Source organism: Equus caballus, chromosome 7 (genome assembly GCF_041296265.1).
Source record: "Equus caballus isolate H_3958 breed thoroughbred chromosome 7, TB-T2T, whole genome shotgun sequence".
Classification (NCBI taxonomy): Eukaryota; Metazoa; Chordata; class Mammalia; order Perissodactyla; family Equidae; genus Equus; species Equus caballus.
Genome location: NC_091690.1, coordinates 99,860,719 through 99,886,929, shown reverse-complemented (window position 1 = coordinate 99,886,929; position 26,211 = coordinate 99,860,719). Strand labels below are relative to the sequence as shown.

At 39.2% G+C, this 26,211-nt stretch overlaps 1 protein-coding gene across 6 annotated transcripts in view; it reads right to left on the bottom strand.

The window, feature by feature from the left end:
- Window positions 1-26,211, bottom strand: part of ELP4 (elongator acetyltransferase complex subunit 4) — a 234,730-nt gene that overhangs the window by 66,838 nt on the left and 141,681 nt on the right. For 2 of the 6 annotated variants that reach the window (XM_023646565.2, XM_070274965.1), the window contains one exon: window positions 14,455-14,617. The exons of the other annotated variants lie outside the window; for them this stretch is intronic. In XM_023646565.2, coding sequence (XP_023502333.1) covers window positions 14,455-14,617 — 163 coding nt within the window. The remainder of the gene's footprint in view (window positions 1-14,454; window positions 14,618-26,211) is intronic. 6 annotated transcript variants of the gene reach the window in all.

Below are 26,211 nucleotides of genomic sequence, written 5' to 3'. Positions count from 1 at the left end.
GTCTATTTTTTTGTTCATTCCTAATACAAAAGTAAAAAAAGATATGAATTAAATGGAAAGGCTTTGGAAGAATATTTTAATTATTTAAAATCTGCTCAAGCATACAGTATAGTTAAGAACAATAAATAACTCACAGAAAGATAAAGAGATTACCTAAAATAGGCTTATGTGACTAAAATTTATCAGTTTAATACAAATATGTGTTTAAAGTCTCAAATTTAAGTATGCTATGCATATTTTATACTGAATTAAACTAACAAACCACCCCCGCCACAGCTGGGAAGGCTACGCAACAGCACTCAGATCTGACTTAGACAGAACAGCTGTTCCAACACCAGGGCGTACTTCACTTGAAAATGTGACCGTTTAGTTGCGTTAAATATAAACTGCTGTTCGGCTATGTGCATGCATTATTTTCCCCCAAACACCCTTAAAGCATTTCGTTTCTGCTATGTGTAGAATCACCACTGAAGTTCAATGGGTCTTTTTCTCCAGCTTAACCTTTTCTCTCTCAACTTTCTAAAAAAATGACTGGGACGATTCTCTCGCCTCATCCCCCACCTCCCGCTCCTGTTCACCTCATCAAGCTGCTCTTGCCAACAGAAAATCATGTAATTGATCATTGGAAGAGTGGAAGTGGTTTTGATGAGACCCCGATTCATTGTATTTAAATTCCTCATTTTTGACAGAAATATGTTTAGACAATTTAAATTGTAGACAATAATTCCATCGTGGTTACATGGTACACGTGTTAAATTATGAGATGCATAAGGGTCATTCTCAAAGATAAAACAAGGACATAAAACCCTAAAGTTCCCAAGAATAACTAAAAATACTTCATTTAAAGAATGTCACAACTGGGGCCAGCCTCGTGGCCAAGTGGCTAAGTTCACACACTCCGCTTCGGCGGCCCAGGGTTTCACTGGTTCGGATCCTGGGTGCGGACATGGCACCACTCATCAGGCCATGTCGAGGCAGCATCCCACATGCCACAACTAGAAGGACTCACAACTAAAATACACAGCTATGTACTGGGGGGATTTGGGGAGGAAAAGCAAAATAAAATAAAATAAAATAAAAAAAGAAAGTTACAACCATTAAAAGTCCATGTGCTTGTTTGTAAATGAAGGAGGTGGCCCACTATTCAATTTCTTGGGACCTGGGGAAAAAGTAATATTTTCTTTTATATTTTTTTGGTGAGGAAGATTGGTTCTGAGCTAACATCTGTTGCCAACTTTCCTCTTTTTGCTTCAGGAATATAGTCGCTGAGCTAACATTTGTGCCAGTCTTCCTCTATTTTGTATGTGGGACACTGCCACAGCATGGCTTGATGAGCTGTTTGTAGGTCCACACCTGGGATGTGAACTCATGAACTCTGGAGCTGCCGAAAAAGAGCATGTGAACTTAACCACTACACTACTGGGCCAGCCCCAAAAGCAAGGTGAGTCTTAAGAAATTAGTTTCCAAGAGATGCCTCCTTAATCTGGTATCTGAAGGAAAACAGGACTTCCAGAAACTGAGAAGAAAGCTCTGATAGAGAACACTTTCCCTGCAGTAGGAGGAAGACAAAAGCTGGGCACAGGAGGTGCTGATCTCCTACTGGAAAGGGACACAAAGACCAAGAGACGGGTGACTCTTTCAAAATCACACACAAGTCAGAGGCTGCTCCTCAGTGAGAAACCAGTTTATGTCAACAGGCTGGAGGAAGAAGTGGAGTCTGTATCCCTCCCTTCCTTCCCTGATAAACACGGGGCGCTAGCTGCAAGTCAGAAACTCTCCTAGGCTTTGGGGATTCAACGGTGAGCAAGACACCAGGAATCTGAGCACACAGAAGGGATGACACAAGCGAGTGTGGTACAGAGCGGTTACTGCTGTGGTGAAGTCCAGAGTGCTCTGAGAGCACAGACCAGAGATGCCTAATTCAGACTTAGTGGGATGGATCAGAGAAGCCCTGAAGGAGGCAGTGACATTTCAATTGTAGCCTGAAGGAGAAACAGAAGTCAGCCTGGCTGGGACCAGAGTGGGAGGAGGCAGAGCCGCTGCCGACACACGGACATTCCAGCCACAGGCAGCACCACGCGTGAGGACGCCTTGGAGGAAGGAAAGAATGTGAGTCCAGCACAGGAGGATTCCTGTCTGCTGACCCGGGCCTGCTCCTGCTCTTCTGCAAGGCCAGAGTGGAGAGCCAGCGCCCACCGTTCCACACTATCCCAAGAGCAGCACGGGGCAAGAGTAAGGAGGCAGTGCTGTGGGACGGCAGGACTTTACTGTGTCCTTGAAAATGGATATCTAAGGCTTACTTTTTTTAACGCAAAGATTAGAACACTTCAGAAACTATTCTTTAAATGAAGAGTTTTCAAAATTCATCACTACAGTAGTAAGGCAACAAAGAGTAAAGAAAAGATTCCACCACTAGAAGTGCTGTAATTATTTTATTTTATTTATTTATTTTTTTCTGAGGAAGATTGGCCCTGAGCTAACATCTGCTGCCAATCCTCCTCTTTTTGCTGAGGAAGACTGGCCCTGAGCTAACATCCATGCCCATCTTCCACTACTTTATATGTGGGATGCCTACCACAGCATGGCTTGCCAAGCGGTGCCATGTCCGCATCCGGGATGCGAACTGGTGAACCCCGGGCTGCCGAAGCGGAACGTGGGCACTTAACCACTGCGCCACTGGGCCGGCCCTAGAAGCACTGTAATTATTTTAGATTTTAGATGACAGCACTTACTGACCACGTGACCTTAGGTTGGTTACTTTGTATCTTTGGATTTTAGGTGCCTCACCATAAAATGAAAGGCTGAAAAAGATGGTCTGTCCCCTTCTCTCCTGCTCTGGTATCTGGGCTCTGTTAATAATACGATGTAAGGATCATGGCATCAAAACTCTGCTCCTTGAGCTCCCTGGGTTCTTTCAAGTTACTGTAGGAATCTTTCCATTCTAGCAGAGCAGCTCCAATTTTTCAGATTTCATTATTGGGCTTCTGAATAAGAGTTTAGATAAAGAAAGGGTTCCATGGCTTAAAAATTTGAAAACCACTTTTTGTTTCCTTGCTTTCTCACTTCAACCCCCACCACTTAAATCCTTACTTTAATTACCTAAAACATATGACATTTCTCCTATTGGTTTGAATACAAGACTAAATTTATGAGTTCTTGAATGATGTTTCAGTACCCAGAGATAAGATATTTATTATTCACTAAGAGGCTGATTAAGAGATATCAGAAAGTCTATCAAAATAACCAGCTTTGTGTCATCTCAGGAAATCTAATTAGGAAAAATGGTGTTATAAATATTTATGCTCTTACTTCAAAATTGTCATTATAAATATTGTGCTTATTGTCCCAAATTCAAAAGCAACAAAGAAACTTGTCCTTTGGTTAAACAAGTGGAAATATATATAACGATTTGTTTGCTAAGGTTAAAAAAACATGGGCAGTTAGTAAAGCAGTCCTAAATTTACTATGGACTATTTTCTTAAGCTTGAAGATAAAATTGAGGCTTTATAAACGAGAAAATGATGTACTAAAAGCAAGACACTAAATCAATTTTAAACACCAAACACAATTTACGCCCGAATTTAAAACTCATGCACAAAACATTCATCTACACAAAGGCCAGAAGCTGAATGAGGCATAATTTGTGAAACTGATACCTTCCAGCACAACCTCTAACTGAAAAGGTCACTAGATATATTATATCTAAGAGAGCAGCTTATCCCTGCTTCATTACTGATAATTAAGACAAGTAATATTTTCCTGACAGTAATGCGTCTGTTAACAGATATAGTCTAGTTTGCATAAAATAAGCATTAATTACCACACTACTACCACAGATTAAAAAAAATTAAGTACCTGTATAACATGGCTTCATTATTTTTTCCCTTAATTTCCTTAAAGAATTAACAGGCTCAGAACACATAATATATATATTAAGAAATTAATCTTTAGTCATATTTTAAATTCATAAGGTTCATAACAAAAAAGGTATTCTGAAAAAGAGACCAATGAAAACAGAGGTACTTATGACTGGGTATCATTTAAGTGATCTGTACTAACTCGCTCTGTTGGGCTACTGGAAATGCAACTTGAGATGCAGCTGCTCTTTAATGTTAAGACTTTTTAAGTCTTAATGTAGGAAGTTTGGGAAGGTACCAAATGGTATTTTGGTGTTCTAAAGAATTAAAGTAATTTCCAAAATAAAGACCCCCAGAATTAGTTTAAAAAGGTCTCAAATAAGAAAGCACATGAGACCACCTGCTCAGCAGAGAAGACCTTAAGCATCACTAGTAATGACTGCCATTTCCTATGGGAGTCGTGTGCTATGTGTACCATGTACTCACAGCATTTTCTGAGTTTATCCTCACAGCCGTCTCATGAGGCTAATGCTCTTGTTGTCCCAATTTTACTAGAAGGAAAAAGGTGAAATAGCTTGCCTACATGAACAGAACTCGTAAGTGGAAGGACAGGCCTGGAGAGCTCGAGTCTGCACTCTTAAGTCCTATTACACATTCTTGCCAACTGATTTAGTTGTTTCAAAGATTCCCTTTTTCAGGGCAGCCAACCAGGTAACATTTCTCAAGTATCTGTTTGTGCGTAGAAGTCAAAGGGCATTTGCTCAGGAGCCTGTAAGGAAACTGACACTTGGAAAGAAGTGAGGATGGAGGCAGAAGGAGTAATTTACAGTCTGCAGTTTTTAACCAGGGGTTCTTCCCAGGCCAGCTTTGAGTATGCAGTTTATCTTTGCAAAAAACTGAGCAATAAGCCAGGCAATATACTTAACTTCTCTGCATCTCAGTCCCTTAATCAGTAAAATGATAATGACATACCTAACTTCAGTTCTTATGAGGATTAAATGAGTTAAAATGAGGAAAGTATTTACAATGGTGTCTTGCCAATACTCTGGACTGTTACATCTCAGAACACATTTAGATCCCCTCAAAGGAAGAGGATTCTTCAAACTATCCTTGCTCCTTATCACCCAGATCCTGAAGCATGTCTTCTGAGAACCCATGTTAAGCCACTAATGCAAGGGTGCCATACTGCTCAGGCATGCTGGGGTAGAAAAGAGGTTGACAGCTATTTAGTGGGACATTACACATTGTCACCTTCAAGAGCAGAAAACTGAGAGCAGAGTGGAGTGTGAGTGGAGAGAGTAGTGCGAAAATTCCTTTCCCCAGATTAATGCTGTAGAAGCAGTGAGAGTGGAGGAGGCAGTAGGCTTTGATAGTGCACAGCAGAAGTTTGAAATGGAAGTGTGTTTGAAATCTGGCTCTGATGCTTGGTAAAGCGACTTCAGCTCTTCAGCCTCTCTCTTACATTTACAGGAAGACAAATTAAACTAGACATATATAGCAATGGCTACTGCGGCTGACACACTAAAGATTAAAAGATGAGGCACAGTGAGGTCAGGTAACTTTCCCAAGGTTGCATAACTATGTTACACAACTAGCTAGTGGAAGAGACTTCTGTTCTGTTCCATGAGGAAAGCAAAACAAATATATAAACACAGAAGATGCGTATATACCCAAATGTACAGCTGTATAGAGACATCAGCGTGGCCGGAGGGATAGATGGAATGGTGGAGTTTCCAGAATGACTGGCATTAGCAGGATAAGCATGGAAGGGTTTCAATGCAAGAACGTGATTTAGCTGAGCAGAATAACAATAGTATCCTCATTTAGCTGTGCATCAGTTTGGAAAAGATGCACTAAAGATAATTTTACTTTGAAATTTGATTCTTTCTGTGGGAAGAATTTGGGAAGGTACCAAATGGTATTCTGGTGTATCCCCTATGATATAAGTGCCCTACATATATAAACACTTACTATTATCTTAGGTGGAAAATAATTATCATTCATGCAGCCTTCTTATTTTCAAACAAAGTTATTACCAGCTAAGAATTTTATTGTTTTTGGCCAAAGGCAAGAATTCCAGGGCCAACATTTCATTTAAAGAAATAAAAAGGATCATAAGAGAATGAGAATAGGAAGCTACTAGAACTATACTTTCTCATTAACTCAGACTTTGTAACCGATTCAGCAGGAGATGATATAGGTCAAACCGGGATAACTCTGTCTCACATATGAAGTTCTATTTTTACTCTTCCACAAAGTCATAGAAGGTCATATTTTAGCACAAATAAACCATTGCAATATTAAAGATGCAAAATGTGTATTTTCTTTTTGGGGAAACGTAGAAGTATTTGCCTGGTCAATGACCAGCACTATTTGAGCGTCTACTCCGTGCGTCTCTCACTTGAAGGGAGGACAGGCAGATGGATGGACCGGAATCTGCCACATCTACAAAGGGAGGAAAACAGTTGCGCCCCAAACGTTGGCAATTTAGCCAGTCGAGTAGGGTGGAAACAGGTGGGCTTCTGAGTCAGCTACCCCTCTGACTAAATCTTGACTTTGTTATCCAGGAGCCATTTGATCTTGTGTATGGCTTCAGGTCTCTCACCATGTGAAAACTGGCTAATAATCTTATTTTGCAGGAATTTTTCTGAGGATTAAATGAGATAATGCTTGTGAAAGCACATGGTATTTTCTTTTCCTTCCTTCATGAGAGGAGTGACATCTTGGTGCCATTTCACAGGGATCACCTGGTGTATAAAAGACTGCAGAGGGTAGAATTACCGCCTGGTAATGAGCACTCCTCCTGGTTTCCAAGAGCAGAGCAATGCTCTTCTGTCTGCGTGAAAAACCACCACCACCACCATAAGCCATCAGGCCTTGTGCCAAGCCTATTAAATATACTAACTTATTTAATCCTCACAGCCACCCATGAGATGACAACAATCTCTATTTAAGGGAGGAGGAAACTGGGGCAGAGAGGCATCATTTGCCAGGCTCACACAACCGACAAGTGGTGGAGCCAGCTCTCAGATTCAGGCCATCGGACTGCAGAGCCTCACTTTAAATCATGATGCCATACTTTATAGAGCACAGAGAACGCAAGACGAGAAATTAGTGGGCAGAGACTTCCTACCATGAGCAAGGAGCCAGGCAGGGGCTCTGACATATGTAATTCTCTAGTTCTTCTTCCCTCCTCCCTTCTGACAAATGCTTCAACCCAAAGAACAGTTAGGAAGGAGAAAAGAGATGTATTGTCTGAGCGGGTAAGCCACGATTTTTAAGTAAGTAAGAACCTGTTGAAGCTAAAAGCATTCTCAAAGGACAAGAAGACACCAATTAATAATACTTTCAATATTTAATAATTAAATACACTTTAGTGTACTAAATGAAGAGTCTACGTCTAAAAGCTTCTCAACGACCACAGTGAGCCCTGAGCAAGGCGCTTAGATGCCACAGGTTCAGCATTCCACTCAGTGGCAGTTAACAAAATCCCCTAAATTAGAGAAACCAAAAATATTAGTCTGTATCTAATCTACTGCTCTCCTGGTAATGATGAAAGCTGCAAATAAGAAGTCTTTTCAATTTTTTTTCTCTAACCCTCCCAAATTTGACCTTCTTCATGTAGACTCAATCTAACATGGATGCAGGAGTTAGGAACCCATGGTTTCTCTGCCTCCAGGCACTTCTGCACATGCTATTCACTCTTTACAAGTGAGGGACTACAGACAGCAATGAAACACTAGTAACACTGGAAGTTCATTTATAGCAAAATATTACTAACTCTTCATCTTCAACATAAATGAAACAGGACAGGATGGCTATATTCTATTATGAAATTCCCTTTACGTCAATGTATCTGCTAAGACTCCAGGGGGTCAAAAAGGACTGTAAGAGTGGCGGAGAGGATGCCTGAAAGATTAGGTTTGTCTCTAGATATTCCTCTGAATGCAACTACTTGGGTTACGACTTTCAAAGGTCAATTATTTTTGGCTAAATAAGTAGAAAATTGGTCCTGGTAAGCAGGCATGTATCTCCTCGGGGTGAGGTTGGGGGTGGGGTAGGGAGAAACCATTGCATCGCATTAGAGCAATGATACAACAATTTCACATTCATCTATATAAACAGTATTAGCATAACACCATTCTTTGTAGGAAGAGATGTTAACATTTAGAGGGTTGTAATTATTTTAGGAATAGTGAATTTCTATAAGGCATCTGTTTTTTCTAAAGTATTTTGGTTAAAGCCTGATTTCCGTGAAAACATAAATAACCTCTTGCTCCAGACTGAGAGCATCAGCAAGCTTTAACAGATGGCCTCATTTAAAAATCATTTGTAAGATAGCTCACATTTATCCAACATGCTGTCAATGTCTTCTTTTTATTCAATCATGATTTTACATATTTCTGTCATAAATATTTTTTAATCCCGTGCATTCATGGAAATCACACAATTTAGTATTTATATTTAATTTGGCTTAGGGGCAACCCTGATTTTTTCAAACTTATGCCACTAACCAAAGAATTATAGAATGATTAATTATAGAAAAATACAAAGTTTAACATTAACTCATGAGAAGGCAACCAAAAGCAACAAGGAATAAGTAGGAAAAACAAAAGAATCCTAACACTCTCCTGTATCTCCCTCTGCCTGTTATTCTTTTTTTGTTTCAGATTCAAGAAGCAGGAACAGAGTGGACACCTGCTGTCTCTTTACTTCCCATTCACTTCCTAAATATTTTTAAAAAAATCACAAAATCCATTCACTCTTGAACCAATTGCACGTAATCAAGGTTCTGTACCCCCTATCCCTGAAACTTCCTGGTCAATGGTCACCCATGATCCCCATGTTGCCAAACACAGTGGACTTCTCCATCTCAGACTCAATTGTTGACTTTCCATTCATTGCTCAATGCATTGATCAATGCGTCTCCCTCCACTTCGATGAGACTACTCCACAGGATTCTTCTGCCTTCTCCTCTTCTGAATCTAAACACATTTTCCAACTTACTTTAAACACTTCAACTACCACTTATATAATGACTCACAAACCTCTATCTCTGGCCCATATCTCTCCCCTGAACAAATTCACACACTCAAATGTTCACAGGTTACTTCCACCTGCATGTCTCAACTGCACCTTGTCAGTATGGTCCTTATTTCAGCAAAAGGCACCCATCCCCTCGAGTCACTCAAGTCAGAAATTTGGGAGCCACCTCAGCCTCCTCCTTCTCCTTCACCAAATAACTAAGTTTTATCTTAGATTTTATCTCATTTCTGCCAGGTTCTTTCCTTAGTCCAGCTCATGATGATGATAATGACCTGGACTCTTACAACACTTTCCTAACTGGACTCTCTGCCTCCAGTCTCGCTGACCCTCCAGTTTATCTTTTCATACTGCTGCCAGAGTGATAGTTCCAAAACACAAATCTGATCAGTAATCCCTGAAGAAAATACTTAAATGGATCCCCAGCACCCATGGGAGAGAATCCAAAATCATTCTCTCAGGAAATAACATGATCTGGCTCTCTCTTGGGGGGCTTTCTCCCCTTATCCAGGTATAAACTGAAGTCTTAACGAAACAGTCAAATGCTTGCATCTAATTATAATGAATACGTTTGCATTTAAGGTAATTAAGATTAGAAGACATTTCATACACCAAAATAAAACAAAACAAACCCCCAACAGAAACTGAAAGATCAGAAATATGGTACAGGTAGATTCCAGAATAGAAACTAGTGTTAGTATAAATAATAAGAGAGCGACCAGACTTACTGGTATTGAAAGAGAAAGAGGATGCTAACCCTAGTGGAATCAAGGCTAACATGACAAGATAAATCACAGAACACTGATATACAAAGTAAGTAGATTCTCACACGTGAGCTTGCTTTCATCTGTAATAAGTGACGGAGCCTAATCAAAGGATTAGAAAAAGAAATTGTATTATGAGAGACCATAAAGAAGTTGTGTGGTAATGTCTTGAAAAAATTCAATATGTAATTTTCACAACATAAATGTGTTAGTGCACTATGATCATTTAGAAATATATAGGGAAGAAACAGTATATTTCAAAAATAGGGGCTGGCCCGTGGCCGAGTGGTTAAGTTTGTGCTCTCTGCTTCGGTGGCGCAGGGTTTCACCGGTTTGGATCCTGGGTGCGGACGTGGCACTGCTCGTCAGGTCGTGTTGAGGCAGTGTCCCATATAGCACAGCCAGAAGGACCCACAACTAGAATATACTACGTACTGGGGGGTTTTGGGGAGAAGGAGGGGAACAAAAAAGGAGAAGATTAGCAACAGATGTTAGTTCAGGTGCCAATCTTAAAAAAAATAAACAAAATAAACTTTATTAATGAAATTCATTAAAATTCCTGCATTTCATGATGTGTCTCTACTAAATTATTAAACATTGGATACAAATCTGTTAAATTTCAACTCTTCCATTACATATTTGCAATTCATTTCACTGTTCTTGAAGTAACTGCACTATCATAGTGAAACCCATTTCAGTTAACGATGTAATTGAAAATACGTAGTAGAAAAAATGGACAAGGAGAGTAAATTATTCAATTTTGAGCTGTCTTTTTTCAAATAAACTTCCTTTGTATTATGACATTTTCTTTTTGCATAACTTCTTTTAAAAACTTTTCAGTATTATGTCCTAATGTACCAATTTATGCTTGCGTGTGTGTATTTATATACTGAAATATGGTACAGGCAGATTATGTGTAAGCCATTGTGCTTATAAAACGGTGAATTGAGGTAAAGTTCTTAAAGAGAGGTCTTTTCTACTTTTCTAATCAATTTTGAAATTTATATCTAGCCAATTGAATTTCCTCTGTAACACAGATGGGACAAATTCCTCTAATAACTAAATTGTGAACTCAAAATAAAAATACTGTCATACTCATTTCTGTATCTCCTGTGTCACTTATATAGCAGATTCTCAAATATGTGTTTGGCAAATAATTGTAATATACTCTAAGATGATTTTTTTTTAAAAGATTTTATTTTTTTCCTTTTTCTCCCCAAAGCCCCAGTACATAGTTGTATATTCTTCGCTGTGGGTCCCTCCAGTTGTGGCATGTGGGACGCCGCCCCAGCGTGGCCCGACGAGCAGTGCCATGTCCGCGCCCAGGACCCGAACCAATGAACCACTGGGCCGTCTGCAGCGGAGCGCGCGAACTCAACCACTCGGCCACGGGGCCAGCCCCACTCTAAGATGATTTTAATTCATTTAAATCTTTAATCTTAAAATGTCCCTGGCCTTGGAACTTGCAAAAATGATGACGGGTTTAAATGTTCACTAAGGTAAAACTCATTGGTGTTTCATGAAATTTATGAGATCTTGAGCCTATTTCATTCTGTCCTGGAGTAAAATTCATAATACTCAATTGCCAATTTGTAACTTTAACACTATAGTAGTTTAACATGGCTTTAAAACTGTATTTTTATCAACTTGAAACCTCAGATACTTTGACCTGCTAGAAAACAAACATAAACTTCAAAGTTTTCCATAAGCTGTATGCAAGCAAAAAAAATACTAGCTTTGCATTTTTATCATGCTTACACAAGACAGGATAAAAGCTCATAAAGGGTTGCAGAGAAAAATCTCAATGCTTACTTAGAAGATACGGCATAAAAGAAACTACACATTCATAAGATAAGCTGTTCTAAGAATACATTGCATGGCTAACGTTATGTTAAATGAAATGGGATAGAAAGATGCAAAGAAGTACGTTGAACAGTCTGGGCTTTGGTTGCAGGAGAGGGAAGATAAAGAAATAAAAATAATTTGGTTAGTATCAAATATATTCATTTGGTGAACTACTTTGGTATTATGGATGAAACGAAGGCACAGAACATACAACTTCTGACCTCAAGGAACTTATAGTCTAGCAGACAAGATAAGCATCCAAATAAGTATAATGTAAACAGGGAGTGATGAGGACATAAATAGTTTATAATCCAAATGACTTTCAAGATCCAGCTCAAATATCTTCTTTCTGTAGCTTTCCCTGAAGATGGTTTAACAACTGCCAGAACTAACTACCCCATTATTAGTCTTTGCACTTCATACCTAACTCTATTTTGGTACCAATCAATCTTGCTCATAGTCATTTGTTTGCGTCAGTTTTCTCTACTAGACTATGAACTCTTCATGGGCAGGGGTTTGTTAACATGTATTTACATCCTCACAAAGGGCCTGGCACATGGTAGGAACTCAAAAATATTTAATTAAATTGAGCCAATATAGCATTGTACAAAATGTACAAAAATGAGAGAACTGAACAATGAATCCAAGGTGCTACCTTTACAAGCACCAGGAGCAAACAGAACAGAGAGAGACAGGGAAAGATGAGTGTGGGGCTGCAGCTGGCAGGCCAGGCCCAGGAGAGCGGGCAGTGAGGAGAAGCCAGTGTGTGTGCGTAGGATGGCACAGAGGCAGAGAGGAAGGATCCTGGGGATGGAAGTGCGGGCACAAGGCAGAGCTGCAAGACTGTCTGCTTCTGCATCTTGCTAACTCCAGCAGCTAGTGGGGAAGACAAACACGCAGACAGGCACTTACGATTCTTACTAATGGACACTAATCTCAGAGTCTGAGGGTAACCTACGACTCCCCCTCCTCTTCCATCGCTCATATCCTGGCAGACATCAAGTATAGGACTATCAGCTCTTCGTTCAGTGTCTCTTAGATCTGTCAACAGCTCTGCTGAAACCGCAGCAGAGTTGGATAAGATATGTTGAAGCCTATATTGCTGGGTCACAGAGACCACCAAACCTGCAAGACTTTAGCTGGTGACACTAGGCTACACAAAATTTTACGCTAGACTAGCGAAAACAACTAAGATTGGGTTTCTTAAAAATCCTCTGCTAGAACTGGTCCTAGAATTGAGTAGGACAGAGGATGCAAGAGGCAGTCAGTGAGAGCAGGAGCTCTGCAGATCAGGGACAATGGATCAGAGGCTAAGAACGGATGCATTTGGAATTAAGACTACTCAGGTTAGAAACCTGGCTCCAATATTTGTTAGCTGTGTGACTTTAAGTTATTGAACCTCTCTGCGCCTCACATATGAAAACCAGGGATAATAATACAATATATGGGGTTGTTGTTAAGATTCCGGGAGTTGGCACGTGTAACTTGCCCAGCGCCTAGCACACTGTAAGACTCCTTACGTCTTGGCAACTGTTGGGGCTAATATTTTCTAAACCATCCTTATCATCGTTGGGGGATAAAAGAAGGAAGAATTCTCAGAGAGTGAAAAGAGGACGATTCAGGGTCTGTAAGTAAACCATAGGGGAAACCAATGAGAAGAAATACTTAAAAGGAGGCATGGGGAAGAGAGAGGAGATGTAAACACGGACCAGGCGCAGAATTCTACACAAGCATAAGACACTGTAGTGGAGTCACCTCTCCGGTGCTTGGTCTGTGCGTGTGAAAATAAAACAGTGCGACCCTGGGCATCACGTGGTTCAACAGGCATGTCCCGAGCCAGTGTTTCCTGGGAGATCCTTACTGTTGTCTCTCAGTGAAGATGACAGTGCTGCATGAGTGTGGGATTTGTGCTCAGCTCCCAGTTCAAGCTGGAAACGATTTCTCCCACAAAAATGGAATGAAAGTTTCCTCACCCTCACTTCCTCAGGAACATGAGAAAATACAGTTTCGAGCTGAAGCACGCCAACCCCACAGCGAGCGTGCGGCCACAGGGAGACCATGGCTGGAGACTGCGGGTGGACACAGAAAGCTGTAGGGCACACAGCCATGTGAGGACAAGCACAGCTGAGTGGTTCCCCCGACCTCAGGAGAGAAACAGTGACCCTCTGGCTGGCCGACCTCTGGGGCAGGTGCGACGTGAGGGCCCAGAGGAGATGTCAAGCTACACCTCCGCCATCCCTGTGGCCACGCTGGCAAGCCCTGGCCCTTCCTGTTGTCCTGGCCTGGTCACCAACACTTCCCAAATTCCACAAAGGCACAAATCGCGCGGTCACTCTAGACGGGTAGTGCTGTTCCTGACTAAGGAAGAAAGGGGACATTTAATAACGTGACTTTGTGTAACAAATTGTATCTGTTTCCATTACAGATAGTGAGTTCAGTCACTCATATTTTTTGGGAAAAATCCCAAATTTGAGAGTTTTTTATACAGATTCCTAGACTGAGTGGACTTTATGGAATCAATATTCTGGTGCCACGGTGAACACTATTAGAAAAATGACCCACTTTAGAGAATTGCCTCAACAGGGTTAATTTATAGCTGACAGTGACCATAACATAATAGCACAATTTAAAAATATATCTATAGTAAATTCTTTATGAAATACATTTAAAATCATTTTGTTCAGAAAACTAAAACGCTGTGAGTGGGCATCCACGACGTCACTCCTGTGCTCAGCTGCCCCAGCTCCCCACTGCCTCTGACTTAACCGAGTCCTCAGCCTGGCAGCAAAGCCTCTGCAGGACACAGCCTCGTCCACTCTTTGTATCTTTAACTTCCACTCTCTCTCTCCCTCAAAGTAACACATGATTCATTCCTGCTCCTCTTTTTACCTCAACCTCTTCTGATTCTGTCTGGAGAGGGGCAATAGGAACACCTAAGAACTCACCTTCCCGGACTCCCAGCAGCCAGGTGGCAATTTGCAAAGTTCTGGCCAATGAGTCGTAGACAGAAGTCTGCAGAGGACTATCAGGTAAGGTTTCCTCTTCTCCTTCCCTCAATCCCTTTTTCTTCCTGGACTGTAGACTGGTAGTTGGAGCTGCAGCCACCATCTTATGATCGTGAGGCAAGAAGTAGGAGGTAAAGTCTCAGAAAATTACAGAAACGGGACCCTGACATTACAGAACCACTGAACTGACACCAGCAGCTGCTTACGTCCAGACTTCCTGTTCTGCTTGAAACATCAAGTCCTATTGATTAAAATTTCTATCAGTGAAGTCTACTATTCCGTGCATCTGAACCATTTCCTAACTGATAGATCTTCTTTCCAGGTTCTTTCAGGTTAATACAAATGTTATCTTCCTTCCCAATCTTCTAATTTGCTTTCAAACAGAGGTGGCATCTCTCTATGAGTCCCATAGCGCTTTGTGCTTCTTATTGTACTTTGAATATTTCGTCTTGTATTGATTTTTGCATAGTTGTATAATCTCTTCTACTACTGTATATACTTTTCTTGTGCAAGAATCATGTTTTACTTATTTTCTTTATACACTGCAGGCTTCTAAGTATTTTTCTGAACTGATTTAAACTAAGACTACTACACTGTGGTACCCATGTTTACAAACAACTTCTTATGATATGAATGATCTAAAGCTTGTGCACCTGCCTCTGCTGCCCTTCCAGACACCTCCTCACCATGCAGAACCAAGCATAATTATATGTGGCTGCTAGACGAATGAAAGATACTTCTTTCTGCTCAGTTTGGACGTATGCTGCAGAAAGAGAAAAGCCTAAAATCTTATCCTAGCCATTCCCCAATGCTCTATGGTACAAAGTTAAATTAAAACAAAACAAAACCAAATCAGAGGACTGGCCTCGTGGCCGAGTAGTTAAGTTCAGCACACTCCATTTCGGTGTTCCGGGTTTGGTCCCCAGGTGCAAACTTACACCACTCATCAGTAGCCATGCTGTGGCAGCGACCCACATAAAACACACAGAGGAAGATTGGCAACAGACGTGAGCTCAAGCTGAATCTTCTTCAGCAAAAAAAAGAAGAAGAAGAAGAAGAAAAAAACCCAAAAAAAACCCTGAAATTAAATATGCAAATGCATCTGAATTTAAAAAAAAATATAAGGTAATAAGCTGGTTAACTCCAACTGTTATTAATGAGCCAGGATGCACTGACATCTACAGATTCCATCAAGAAAACATAACCATCAGTTAATAAAGGTATGCCCATGCTGTAGATTTTTTGATACGTCAGTTAATTAATACCTCAAAAATATTCCATTTGTGAAGGTCTGAGCTCCTCGGGATAAACTAATTATATTTTAATTGAGTTTCTAAAATCCTGAATAAAGAGGCATTTGTTCATTCCAGCATTACGCTTTGCAGTAAATAAATGAGTCTACCTTGGAGGCCTTCCCCAACAACTTTGTTACTCAACTCTGTAAAGAAGTTTTTCATGAGACAGTTCCAGCTATCATGCAGCCTGTGGCAGACAACACTAGGACAGCATTCATCTAATACTCAAGGGCAGTGGACCTCAATACTTTTTAGTTGTCCAACCCCTACTTCAATGAGATCTATGAAACAGACTCGCTCTGTTCAAGTAGGGTAAGGATACCAAGCGTACTCTTTCTCTTGCCCTTTGCTTCCCTCTCACCCACAACGCAAACTGGCAATCCCAGAGGCACTCGTTAGAACCACAAAGGCCTAATCAACGCTCTAGGGCACATACATTTTGAAAATCTATGATGCAAATACAGAAATATTTTCATAGATATCATTTTTGGCAAAATAAGATTCTTGCCAGTTTCAAGACACAATATATTATACCTAACTCAGTTCCTTCTGTAGAATAAGGAACCAATGCTTAATTTTGTTAATGATAATGTTACAATAATAAAAAGTACCTTGGAGACTTCTGATTTCTGGTTTTGAATAAATGGAGGCTAAAACTTGTCATTCCTATCCCCACAACAAGAAAAAAGCTGAACAAACTGAAAAGCAACAACTTTGCTAAGATCTCTCAGAGCACTGAGGTCACAGGGCCACCACTGCCCCCTAAATTGTAGGAATGATAGGCAGATATAGAGAATCATAATTCACGACAGCAGAAGCCTGGGAACAAGAACGCCTCAGGAACCAGTGCTAGAGGAAAAACCTACACTGTAAATGACAAATTGCTAGAGCTCAGTGTGGACAAGTCGTGAGATTACAAACCTCCAAGGGGGCCTAGTCTTAGGGATAAGACTGTCAACAAGCCAATGCTGTCAAGATTTCAGTTCTTTCCAATGTGATCTAAAGATTCAATGCAAGCCCAATAAAAACCTCAGCAAGTTCTTTTGTGGATACTGGCCAACTGATTTTAAAGTTTATATGGAAAGGCAAAAGACCTAGAATCCCAACACAATATTGAAGGAGAAGAACAAATTTGGAGAATTGATACTGCCTGCTATGGGCTGAATTATGTTCCCCCCAAATTCCTCTCTTGAAGCCCTAGAGTCCCATTCCCTCAGAATATAACTGTTTTGGACAAGGTCTCTAAAAAGATAATTAAGTTAAAATGAGTCTTTAGGACGGGCCCTAATCCAATATGATTGGTGTCCTTGTAAGAAGAGGACATATGGACACAGACATGTGCACAGACAGAGGAGAACAGGGCCAGCTACACGCTAAGTACAGAGGCCTCAGAAGAGACCAACCCTGCTGACACCTTGATCCTAGATTCTGGCCTCCAGAGCCGCGAGAAAATAAAGTTTCTGTTGTTTGAGCCTCTCAGTCTGTAGGATTTGTTATGGCAGCTCTAGCAAACCACCTGACTACTCGACCTCAAGACTTACCATGCAGCTACAGTAATCCAGATGGTGTGGCACTGGCAAAAGTACAGACAATTAGACCAATACAACAAAACAGAGAGCCCAGAAACAGACCCATACAAATGTATGATCTTTGACAAAGAGGCAACGGCAACTCAGTGGAGAAAGGACAGTCTTTCAACACATGGTGCAGGAACAAATGTACATCCACCTGCAAACAAGGGCATCTAGACGGAGATCTTGTACCTTTCACAAAGAGTAACTCAAAATGGATCATAGACCTAAAGGTAAAATGTAAAACTAGGAAACCCTAGAAGATAACATAGAAGAAAATTTAGGTGATCTTGGGTTTGGTGACAACTTTTTAAATACAACATCAAAACCATGGTTTATGAAAGAAAAAATTGATATGTTGGACTTCATTAAAATTAGAAAGTTTTATTCTGTGAAAGATACTGTTAAGAGAATGAAGACAAGCCAAAGATTGGGAGAAAATCTTTGCAAAACACCTATCTGATAAAGGAGGGTATAAAAAACATACAAAGCACTCTTAAAATTCAACAATAAAAAAACAACCTAATTAAAAAGTAGGCAAAATGTCTGAATAGACACCTTCCCAAAGAAGAAATACAGATGGTAAATAAGCACAGGAAAAGATGCTCAACATTGTACGTCATCAGGGCACTGCAAATAAAAACAACCATGAGATACTACTATATATCTATTAAAATGGCTAAAACATGAAACACTGCCAATGCGAAATGCTGGTGAGGATGTGGAGCAACAAGAACTCATTCATTGAAGGTGGGCATGCACAATGGCACAGCCACTTTGGAAAGCAGCTGGGCAGTTTCCTACAAAGAACATTTTCTTATGATTCAATCCAGCAATTATGCTCCTTGGTATTTACCAAATGCGTTGAAAATTTATGTCCAAACAAAAAGCTGCACATGAATGTTTATAGCAGCTTTATTCACAATTACAAACACTTGGAAGCAACCGAGATATCCTTCAATAGGTATAAATGGATAAACAAACTGTGGTACATCTATACAACGAAATATTATCTAGTGATAAAAAAGAAATGAGCTATCAATCCACAAAAAGACATGGAGGAACCTTAAATGCAAATTGCTAAGCTAATCTGAAAGGCTATGTCCTATATCATTCCAACTATATGACATTCTGGAAAAGGCAAAACTATGAATATAATAGAAAAACCAGTGATTTCCAAGTTTTGGGGGGAGAGAGGGATGAACAGGTGGAGAACAGGGGACTCTCAGAGTGGGTTGACTGTTCTATGTGATACTGTAATAGTAGTTACATGTGATTACACATTTGTCAAAATCCACAGAATGTCCAACACAAAGAGTGAATCTTAACGTAAACTATAGACTTTAGTTAATAATAATTTATCAATAATGGCTCACCAATCGTAACAAATGTATCACACTAATGCAAAATGTTAATAACAGGGGAAACCGTAAGGAAAAGGGGTTACATGGGAACTCTGTACTTTCCTCTCAAATTCTCTGTAGACTTAAAACTGCTCCAAAAAAAGTACATTAATTAAAAAACAGTATCTTGCATCTGTTTTAATTATTACATTCCATTCTTGTTTATATATATTTTTTAAATTTTATTGAGGTCATAATAGTTTATAACATTGTGAAATCTCAGTTGTACATTATTATTTGTCAGTCACCATACATATGTGCCCCTTTATCCTTTATGCCTGCCCCCCAACCCCCTTCCCCTCTGGTAACCACTAATCTGTTCTGTTTGTCCATGTGTTTGTTTATCTTCCACATGAGTAAAATCATACGGTGTTTGTCTTTCTCTGTCCAGCTTATTTTACTTAACATAATACCCTCAAAGTCCATCCATGCTGTTGTGAATGGGACAATTTGGTCTTTTTTTGTGGCTGAGTAGTATTTCATTGTAAACATATACCACATCTTCTTTATCCATTCATCAGTTGATGGGCACTTGGGTTGCTTCCATGTCTTGGCTATTGTGCATAATGCTGCAGTGAACACAGGGGTGCATAAGTCTCTCTGAATTGTTGATTTCAAGTTCTTTGGATAAATACTCAGTAGTGGGATAGCTGGGTCATATGGTACTCGTATTTTTAATTTTTTGAGTAATCTCCATACGGTTTTCCATAGTGGCTACACCAGTTTGCATTCCCACCAGCAGTGTATGAGGGTTCCTTTTCTTCATATCCTCTCCAGCATGTTATTTTTTGTCTTGGTGATTACAGTCATTCTAATAGGAGTAAGGTGATACCTCAATGTAGTTTTATTTGCATTTCCCTGATGATTAGGGATGCTGAACATATTTTCATGTACCTATTGGCCATTTGTATATCTCCTTTGGAAAAATGCCTGTTCATATCCTCTGCCCATTTTATGATCGGGTTGTTTGATTTTTCTTGTTGAGTTGTGTGAGTTCTTCATATATTTTGGTCATATATTTATATAAAAAAACCTCCTTGTTGGATATATGATTTACAAATATTTTCTCCCAGTTGGTGGGTTGTCTTTTCGTTTTGTTTCTGGTTTCTTTTGCCTTGCAGAAGGTAAGGTCTTTAGTCTGATGAAGTTGCATTTGCTTAGTTTTTATTTTATTTCCCTTGCCTGAGTAGACATGGTATTCAAAAAGATCCTTCTAAGACCAATGTCAAAGAGTGTACTGCCTATATTTTCTTCTAAGAGTTTTATGGTTTCAGGTCTTACTTTCAAGTCTTTGATCCATTTTGAGTTAATTTTTGTGTATGGTGAAAGATAATGGTCCACTTTCATTATTTTGCATGTGGCTGTCTGTTTTCCCAACAGCATTTATTGAAGAGACTTTCATTTCTCCATTGTGTGTTCTTAGTTCCTTTGTTGAAGATTAGCCGTTCATAGATGCGTGGTTTTATTTCTGGGCTTTCAATTCTGTTCCATTGATCTGTGTGTCTGTTTTTGTATTAACACCATGCTGTTTTGATAACCATAGCTTTGTAGTACATTTTGAAGTCAGGGACTGTGATGCCTCCAGCCTTCTTCATTTTTCTCAGGGTTGCTTTAGCTATTTGGAGTCTTTTGTTGCCCCATCGAATTTTAGGATGGTTTGTTCTATTTCTATGAAGAATTTCATTGGGGTTCTGACTGGCATTGCCTGAATCTGTAGATTGCTTTAGGTCGTATGGACATTTTAACTATATTTATTCTTCCAATCCATGTGTATGGAATATCTTTCCATTTTCTTATGTCATCGTCTATTTCTTTCACTAATTTCTTATAGTTTTCATGATATAGGTCTTTCACCTCCTTGGTTAAATTTATTCCTAGATGTTTCATTCTTTTCCTTTCAAGTAATTTTACTGAGATCATAATAGTTTATAACACTGTGTAATTTCGGGTGTACATTATTGTTTATCAATTCCTGAATACACTCCATTGTGCTCACCCCCAGTAGTCTAATTTTTGCCCATCACCATACATATGTGCCCCTTGATCCCTTTCACCAACCCTCCAACCCCCTTCCCCTCTGGTAACCACTGATCTGTTCTCTTTATCCATGTATTTGTTATCTTCCACATATGAGTGAAATCATGGAGTATTTGTCTTTATCTGGCTGATTTCACTTAACATCATACCCTCAAGCTCAATCCATGTTGTTGCAAATGAGACAATTTTGTCTTTTATTATGGCTGAGTAGTATTCCATTGTATCTATATACCACCTCTTCTTCACCCATTCATCTGTAGAAGGGCACTTGGCTTACTTCCACATCTTGGCTATTGTGAATAATGCTGCAATGAACATAAGGGTGCATAAATGTCTTTGGATCATTGATTTCAAGTTCTTTTGATAAATACCCAGTAGTGGGATAGCTGGATCGTATGGTATTTCTATTTTTAATTTTTTTTGAGAAGTCTCCATACTGTTCTCCATAGTGGCTGCACCAGTTTGCATTCACACTAGCAGTGTATGAGCATTCCCTTTTCTCCACATCCTTGCCAACATTTGTTCTTTTTCATCTTGATAATTATACTCATTCTGAATGGTGTAAGGTGATAGCTCGTCCTAGTTTTGATTTGCATTTCCTTAAGAATTTTTGCTGCTGAATGTCATTTCATGTGCCTGTTGACCATCTGTATATCTTCTTTGGAAAAATGTCTGTTCACATCCTCTGCCCATTTTTTGATCGGATTTTTTTTTTTATTGTTGAGTTGTATGAGTTCTTTACATATTTTGGAGATCAACTCCTTGTCGGATATACGAATTACAAATATTTTCTCCCAGTTGGTGCACTGTCTTTCGTTTTGTTCATGGTTTCCTTGGCTTTACAGAAACTTTTTAGTCTAATGTTGTCCCATTTGTTTATTTTTTCTTTTGTTTCCCTTGCCTGAGGAGACATGGTGTTTGAAAAGATGCTGCTATGGCCAATGTTGAAGAGTGTACTGCCTATATTTTCTTCTAGGAGTTTTATGGTTTCAGGTCTTACAGTCAAATCTTTAATCCATTTTAGGTTAATTTTTATATATAGTATAAGAAAATGGTCTACTTTCATTCTTTTGCATGTGGCTTTCTGGTTTTCCCAACACCATTTACTGGAGAGAATTTCCTTTCTCCTTTGTATGTTTTTGGCTCCTATGTGAAAGATTAACTGTCCATAGATGTGTGGTTTTATTTCTGGGCTTTCAATTTTGTTCCAATTATCTGTGTGTCTGTTTTTGTGCCAGTACCATGCTGTTTTGATTACTGTGGCTTTGTAGTACATTTTGAAGTTAAAGATTTGATGCCTCCAGCTTTGTTCTTTTTTCTCAGGATGCTGTGACTATTTGGGGTCTTTTGTTGTTCCATATAAATTTTAGGATTGTTTGCTCTATTTCTGTGAAGAACGTCATTGCGATTCTGATTGGGATTGCACTGAATCTGTAGATTGCTTGAGGTAGTATGGACATTTTAACTATGTTTATTTTTCTGATCCATGAGCATGGAATATCTTTCCATTTCTTTATGTTTTCTTCCATTTCTTTCAATGACATTTATAGTTTATAGTGTACAGGTCTTTCACCTTTTTGGTTAAGTTTATTCCTAGATATTTTATTATTTTTCCTGCGATTGTAAATGGGATTGTGTTCTTGAGTTCTCTTTTAGTTTGTTATTAGAGTATAGAAACACAACTGATTTTTATAAGTTGATTTTGTACCCTGCAACTTTGTTGTAGTTGTTGATTATTTCTAACAGTTTTTCCATAGATTCTTTAGGGTTTTCTATACATAAAATCATGTCACCTGCAAACAGCAAGAGTTTCACTTCTTCATTGCCTATTTGTATTCCTTTTATTTCTTTTTCTTGCCTAATTGCTTTGGCCCAAACCTCCAATACTATGTTGAATAAGAGAGGCAAGTGGGCACCGTTGTCTGTTCCTGTTCTCAGAGGGATGGCTCTTAATTTTTCCCTCTTGAGTATGATGTTGGCTGTGGGTTTGTCATATATGGCCTTTATTATGTTGAGGGGCCTTCCTTCTATACCCATTTTACTGAGAATTTTTATCATAAATGGATGTGGGGTCTTGTCAAATGCCTTTTCTGCATCTACTGAGATGATCATTTGGTTTTTATTCCTCATTTTGTTAATGTGGTATATCACACTGATTGATTTGTGGATGTTGAATCACCCCTGTGTCCCTGGTATAAATCCCACTTTATCATGGTGTGTGATCCTTTTAATGTATTGCTGTATTTGGATTGCCAATAATTTGTTGAGGATTTTTGCATCTATGTTCATCAGTGATATTGGCCTGTAATTTTCCTTTTCTTTTTTTTGAGGAAGATTAGCCCTGAGCTAACTACTGCCAGTCCTCCTCCCCTTGGCTGAGGAAGCCTGGCCCCGAGCCAACATCCGTGCCCATCCTCCTCCACTTTACATGTGGGACGCCCACCACAGCACGGCGTGCCAAGCGGCGCCATGTCCGCACCCAGGATTCAAACTGGCAAACCCTGGGCTGCCGAGAAGCAGAACGTGCCAACTTAACCGCTGCACCACTGGGCCAGCCCCATGTAATTTTCCTTCTTTTTGTTGTCCTTGTTTGGCTTTGGGATCAGGGTTATGCTGGCCTCGTAAAATGTGTTAGGAAGTGTCCCATCTTCTTCAGCTTTTTGGAAAAGTTTGAGAAGGACAGATATTAAACCTTCTTTGAATGTTTGGTAGCATTCTCCAGAGAAGTCCAGGACTTTTATTTTTTGAGAGGTTTTTGATTACTGTTTCAATTTCTTTACTTGTGACTGATTTATTCAGGTTCTCTATTTCTTCTTTATTCAGTTTTGGGAGGTTGTATGAGTCTAAGAATTTATCCATTTCTTTTAGATTGTTCAATTTGTTGGCATATGGTTTTTCATAGTGTTCTCTTATAATCCTTTGTATTTCTGTGGTATCATTGTGATTTCTCCTCTTTCATTTATAATTTTATTTGAGCCCTCTCTCTTTTTTTCTTAGTGAGTCTGGCTAAGGACTTGTGAATTTTGTTTATCTTCTCAAAGAACCAGCTCTTAGTTTCATTGATCCTTTCTACTGTTGTTTTTGGTTTCAATTTCATTTATTCCTCCCCTAAATTTTATTGTTTCCCTCCTTCTGCTGACTTTGGCTTTGCTTGTTCTTCTGTTTCTAGTTCTGTTACCTGTAGTTTAAGATTGCTTATTTAAGATTTTTCTTGTTTGTTAGCGTGGGCCCATATTGCTATGAATTCCCCTCTTAGGACTGCTTTTGCTCCATCCCATATGAGTTGCTACGGTATTTTTTCATTTTCACTTGTCTCCAGATATTTTTTGATTTCTTCTTTAATTTCTACAATGATCCATTGGTTGTTCAGTCTCCACATATTTATCACTTTCCCAGCTTTTTTTTGTAGTTGATTTCTAGTTTCATAGGATTATGGTTGAAAAGATGCTTGATATGATTTCAATCTTCTTAAATTTATTGAGGCTTGCCTTGTTTCCAAACATATGGTCTATCCTTGAGAATGTTCCATGTGCACTTGAGTTCTTTGCTTATTTTTTTAAATCACATTGCCATAAACTAAAGATCTATTTTTGGAGAGTTTAATGGTAGTAGATATTTTTAGGAAACTATTTTGTGAAAAAAAATTGGAGTATATTCTAAATTTTAATGTGCTACATAACATAAAGCAGAGGTCTTAAAAACTGGGAAATGCATGCCCTTTGGGTTTTACAAAGACTTTCTAATGGGTATGTGGGCATGGATAGTTTTAAAGGAATTCAACTCTGAGAGCTTCAGCTTGCATAGTTAATCTCTCCTAAAGCTGATCTACTCGAAAATGTTCCTGCAGGGTGTCCTTTGCCACTGGACTCAACGTGACAAAAGGAAGGCCTAGCTCTAACCCACCAAATCTTAGTGATGTGTCGCTCCGAAGGAAGAGTCCCATGACTGCAGAACAAAGACGAACTCACGGGGGCTTGCACCTTGTTTCATGACAACCAGGGGATAAACTCATCGCAACGAAGAGTGAGGAGACTGTTCTGGAAACATGTTTATTGGAATAAAAATGCAGGCAGACTTCTCATCAATTGACAACGATTGCTAACTAGGCTATATTAGGGACCTTTTCTATAAACTGAATAAGCTAAATCTTTACTTCATGGTTTTGATGAAAACATATTTAAAGCATATATCTACTAGGTTAGAAATTATATCCCTTCTCCCTATTTACACTTATAATGAAAAATTTTATAGGTCAATTAAAAACGTGTTAGGAGGTGCATGATTTAAAAAAATTATTTGAGAGAGTACTCAAACAAATCATATGAGCAATACCACCCTCTCCATGCCACTCAACACTACCTTACTTTTTACACCTCTTCTGTTTCCTGTGTTCTTGGGCAAATTCCTGTAACTCCGTGCCTTGCATTCCTTCCAAGTCTTCTTTGAGGATATGCCCAATACCATGAACACCTTTTCCCTTCAGTCTTGAAGCAGTATTATATTTCTGACTATCACTTGAAACTGTAACATTCTAAAGTCAGTATTTATCTCTAAACGTGTAATTACTGAAAAAGAAGGGATGACATTAGGTGAGTTAGTGTCCAGCTAATTTCACACTTGATACTGTGTGATTCTTTTAGTCACTCTTCTTTAGTAAACATTCATAAGAACATTGATATTGAATGAAACTTGCTCAAGTGGCCACAGTCCAAAGCTACAAAGATGACTTGGCCTTTGGAGCCTATTAGGGGTTGAATTGGATCTGAGCCTCTCACTCGATATGTGGCCGTGGGCAAGTGACTTACCCTCTCTAAGCTGCCTCCTCTGACTTTGAGGACCATGTGTGAGGATTAAATGAGATAACACAGGTAATGTGCTTGGTACAGTGTCTCACACTATTTAAGTACTCGATAAATGATCTCATTATGATTATTACTACTAATATAATTTATTAATTCACTCATTGTTGTGTATACTTTAATTAGGAAAGGGGAGGAAACAGATAATTTGAGAGAAACTGAGCCCTACAAACTCATTAACTTAAAAATATTTTTTGAGCACTTTATCATGTGTCCAACTGATCTAAACAGAACAGAATAGAGAAAAATCCTTGTTCTTGTGAAGTTCATATCCTAGTATGGGAAGATGGAAATGCACACAATAAATAAGAAAACTGCATAGCATATTAGCAGATGGTGAGTACTATGGGAAAATACAGAGCAGATCAAGAGGGCGTGGGAATGGCAGGATGAGGTACATTGCTGCTTTGAAAGGGATGTTCAGGAAAAGCTTCACTGAGAAGGTGATATCTAAACAAATATTTGAAGGAGGGGACGAAGTTAGCTAAGAAAGAGCTGAAGGAGGAACACTTCAGGTAAAGGCAACAGGCGG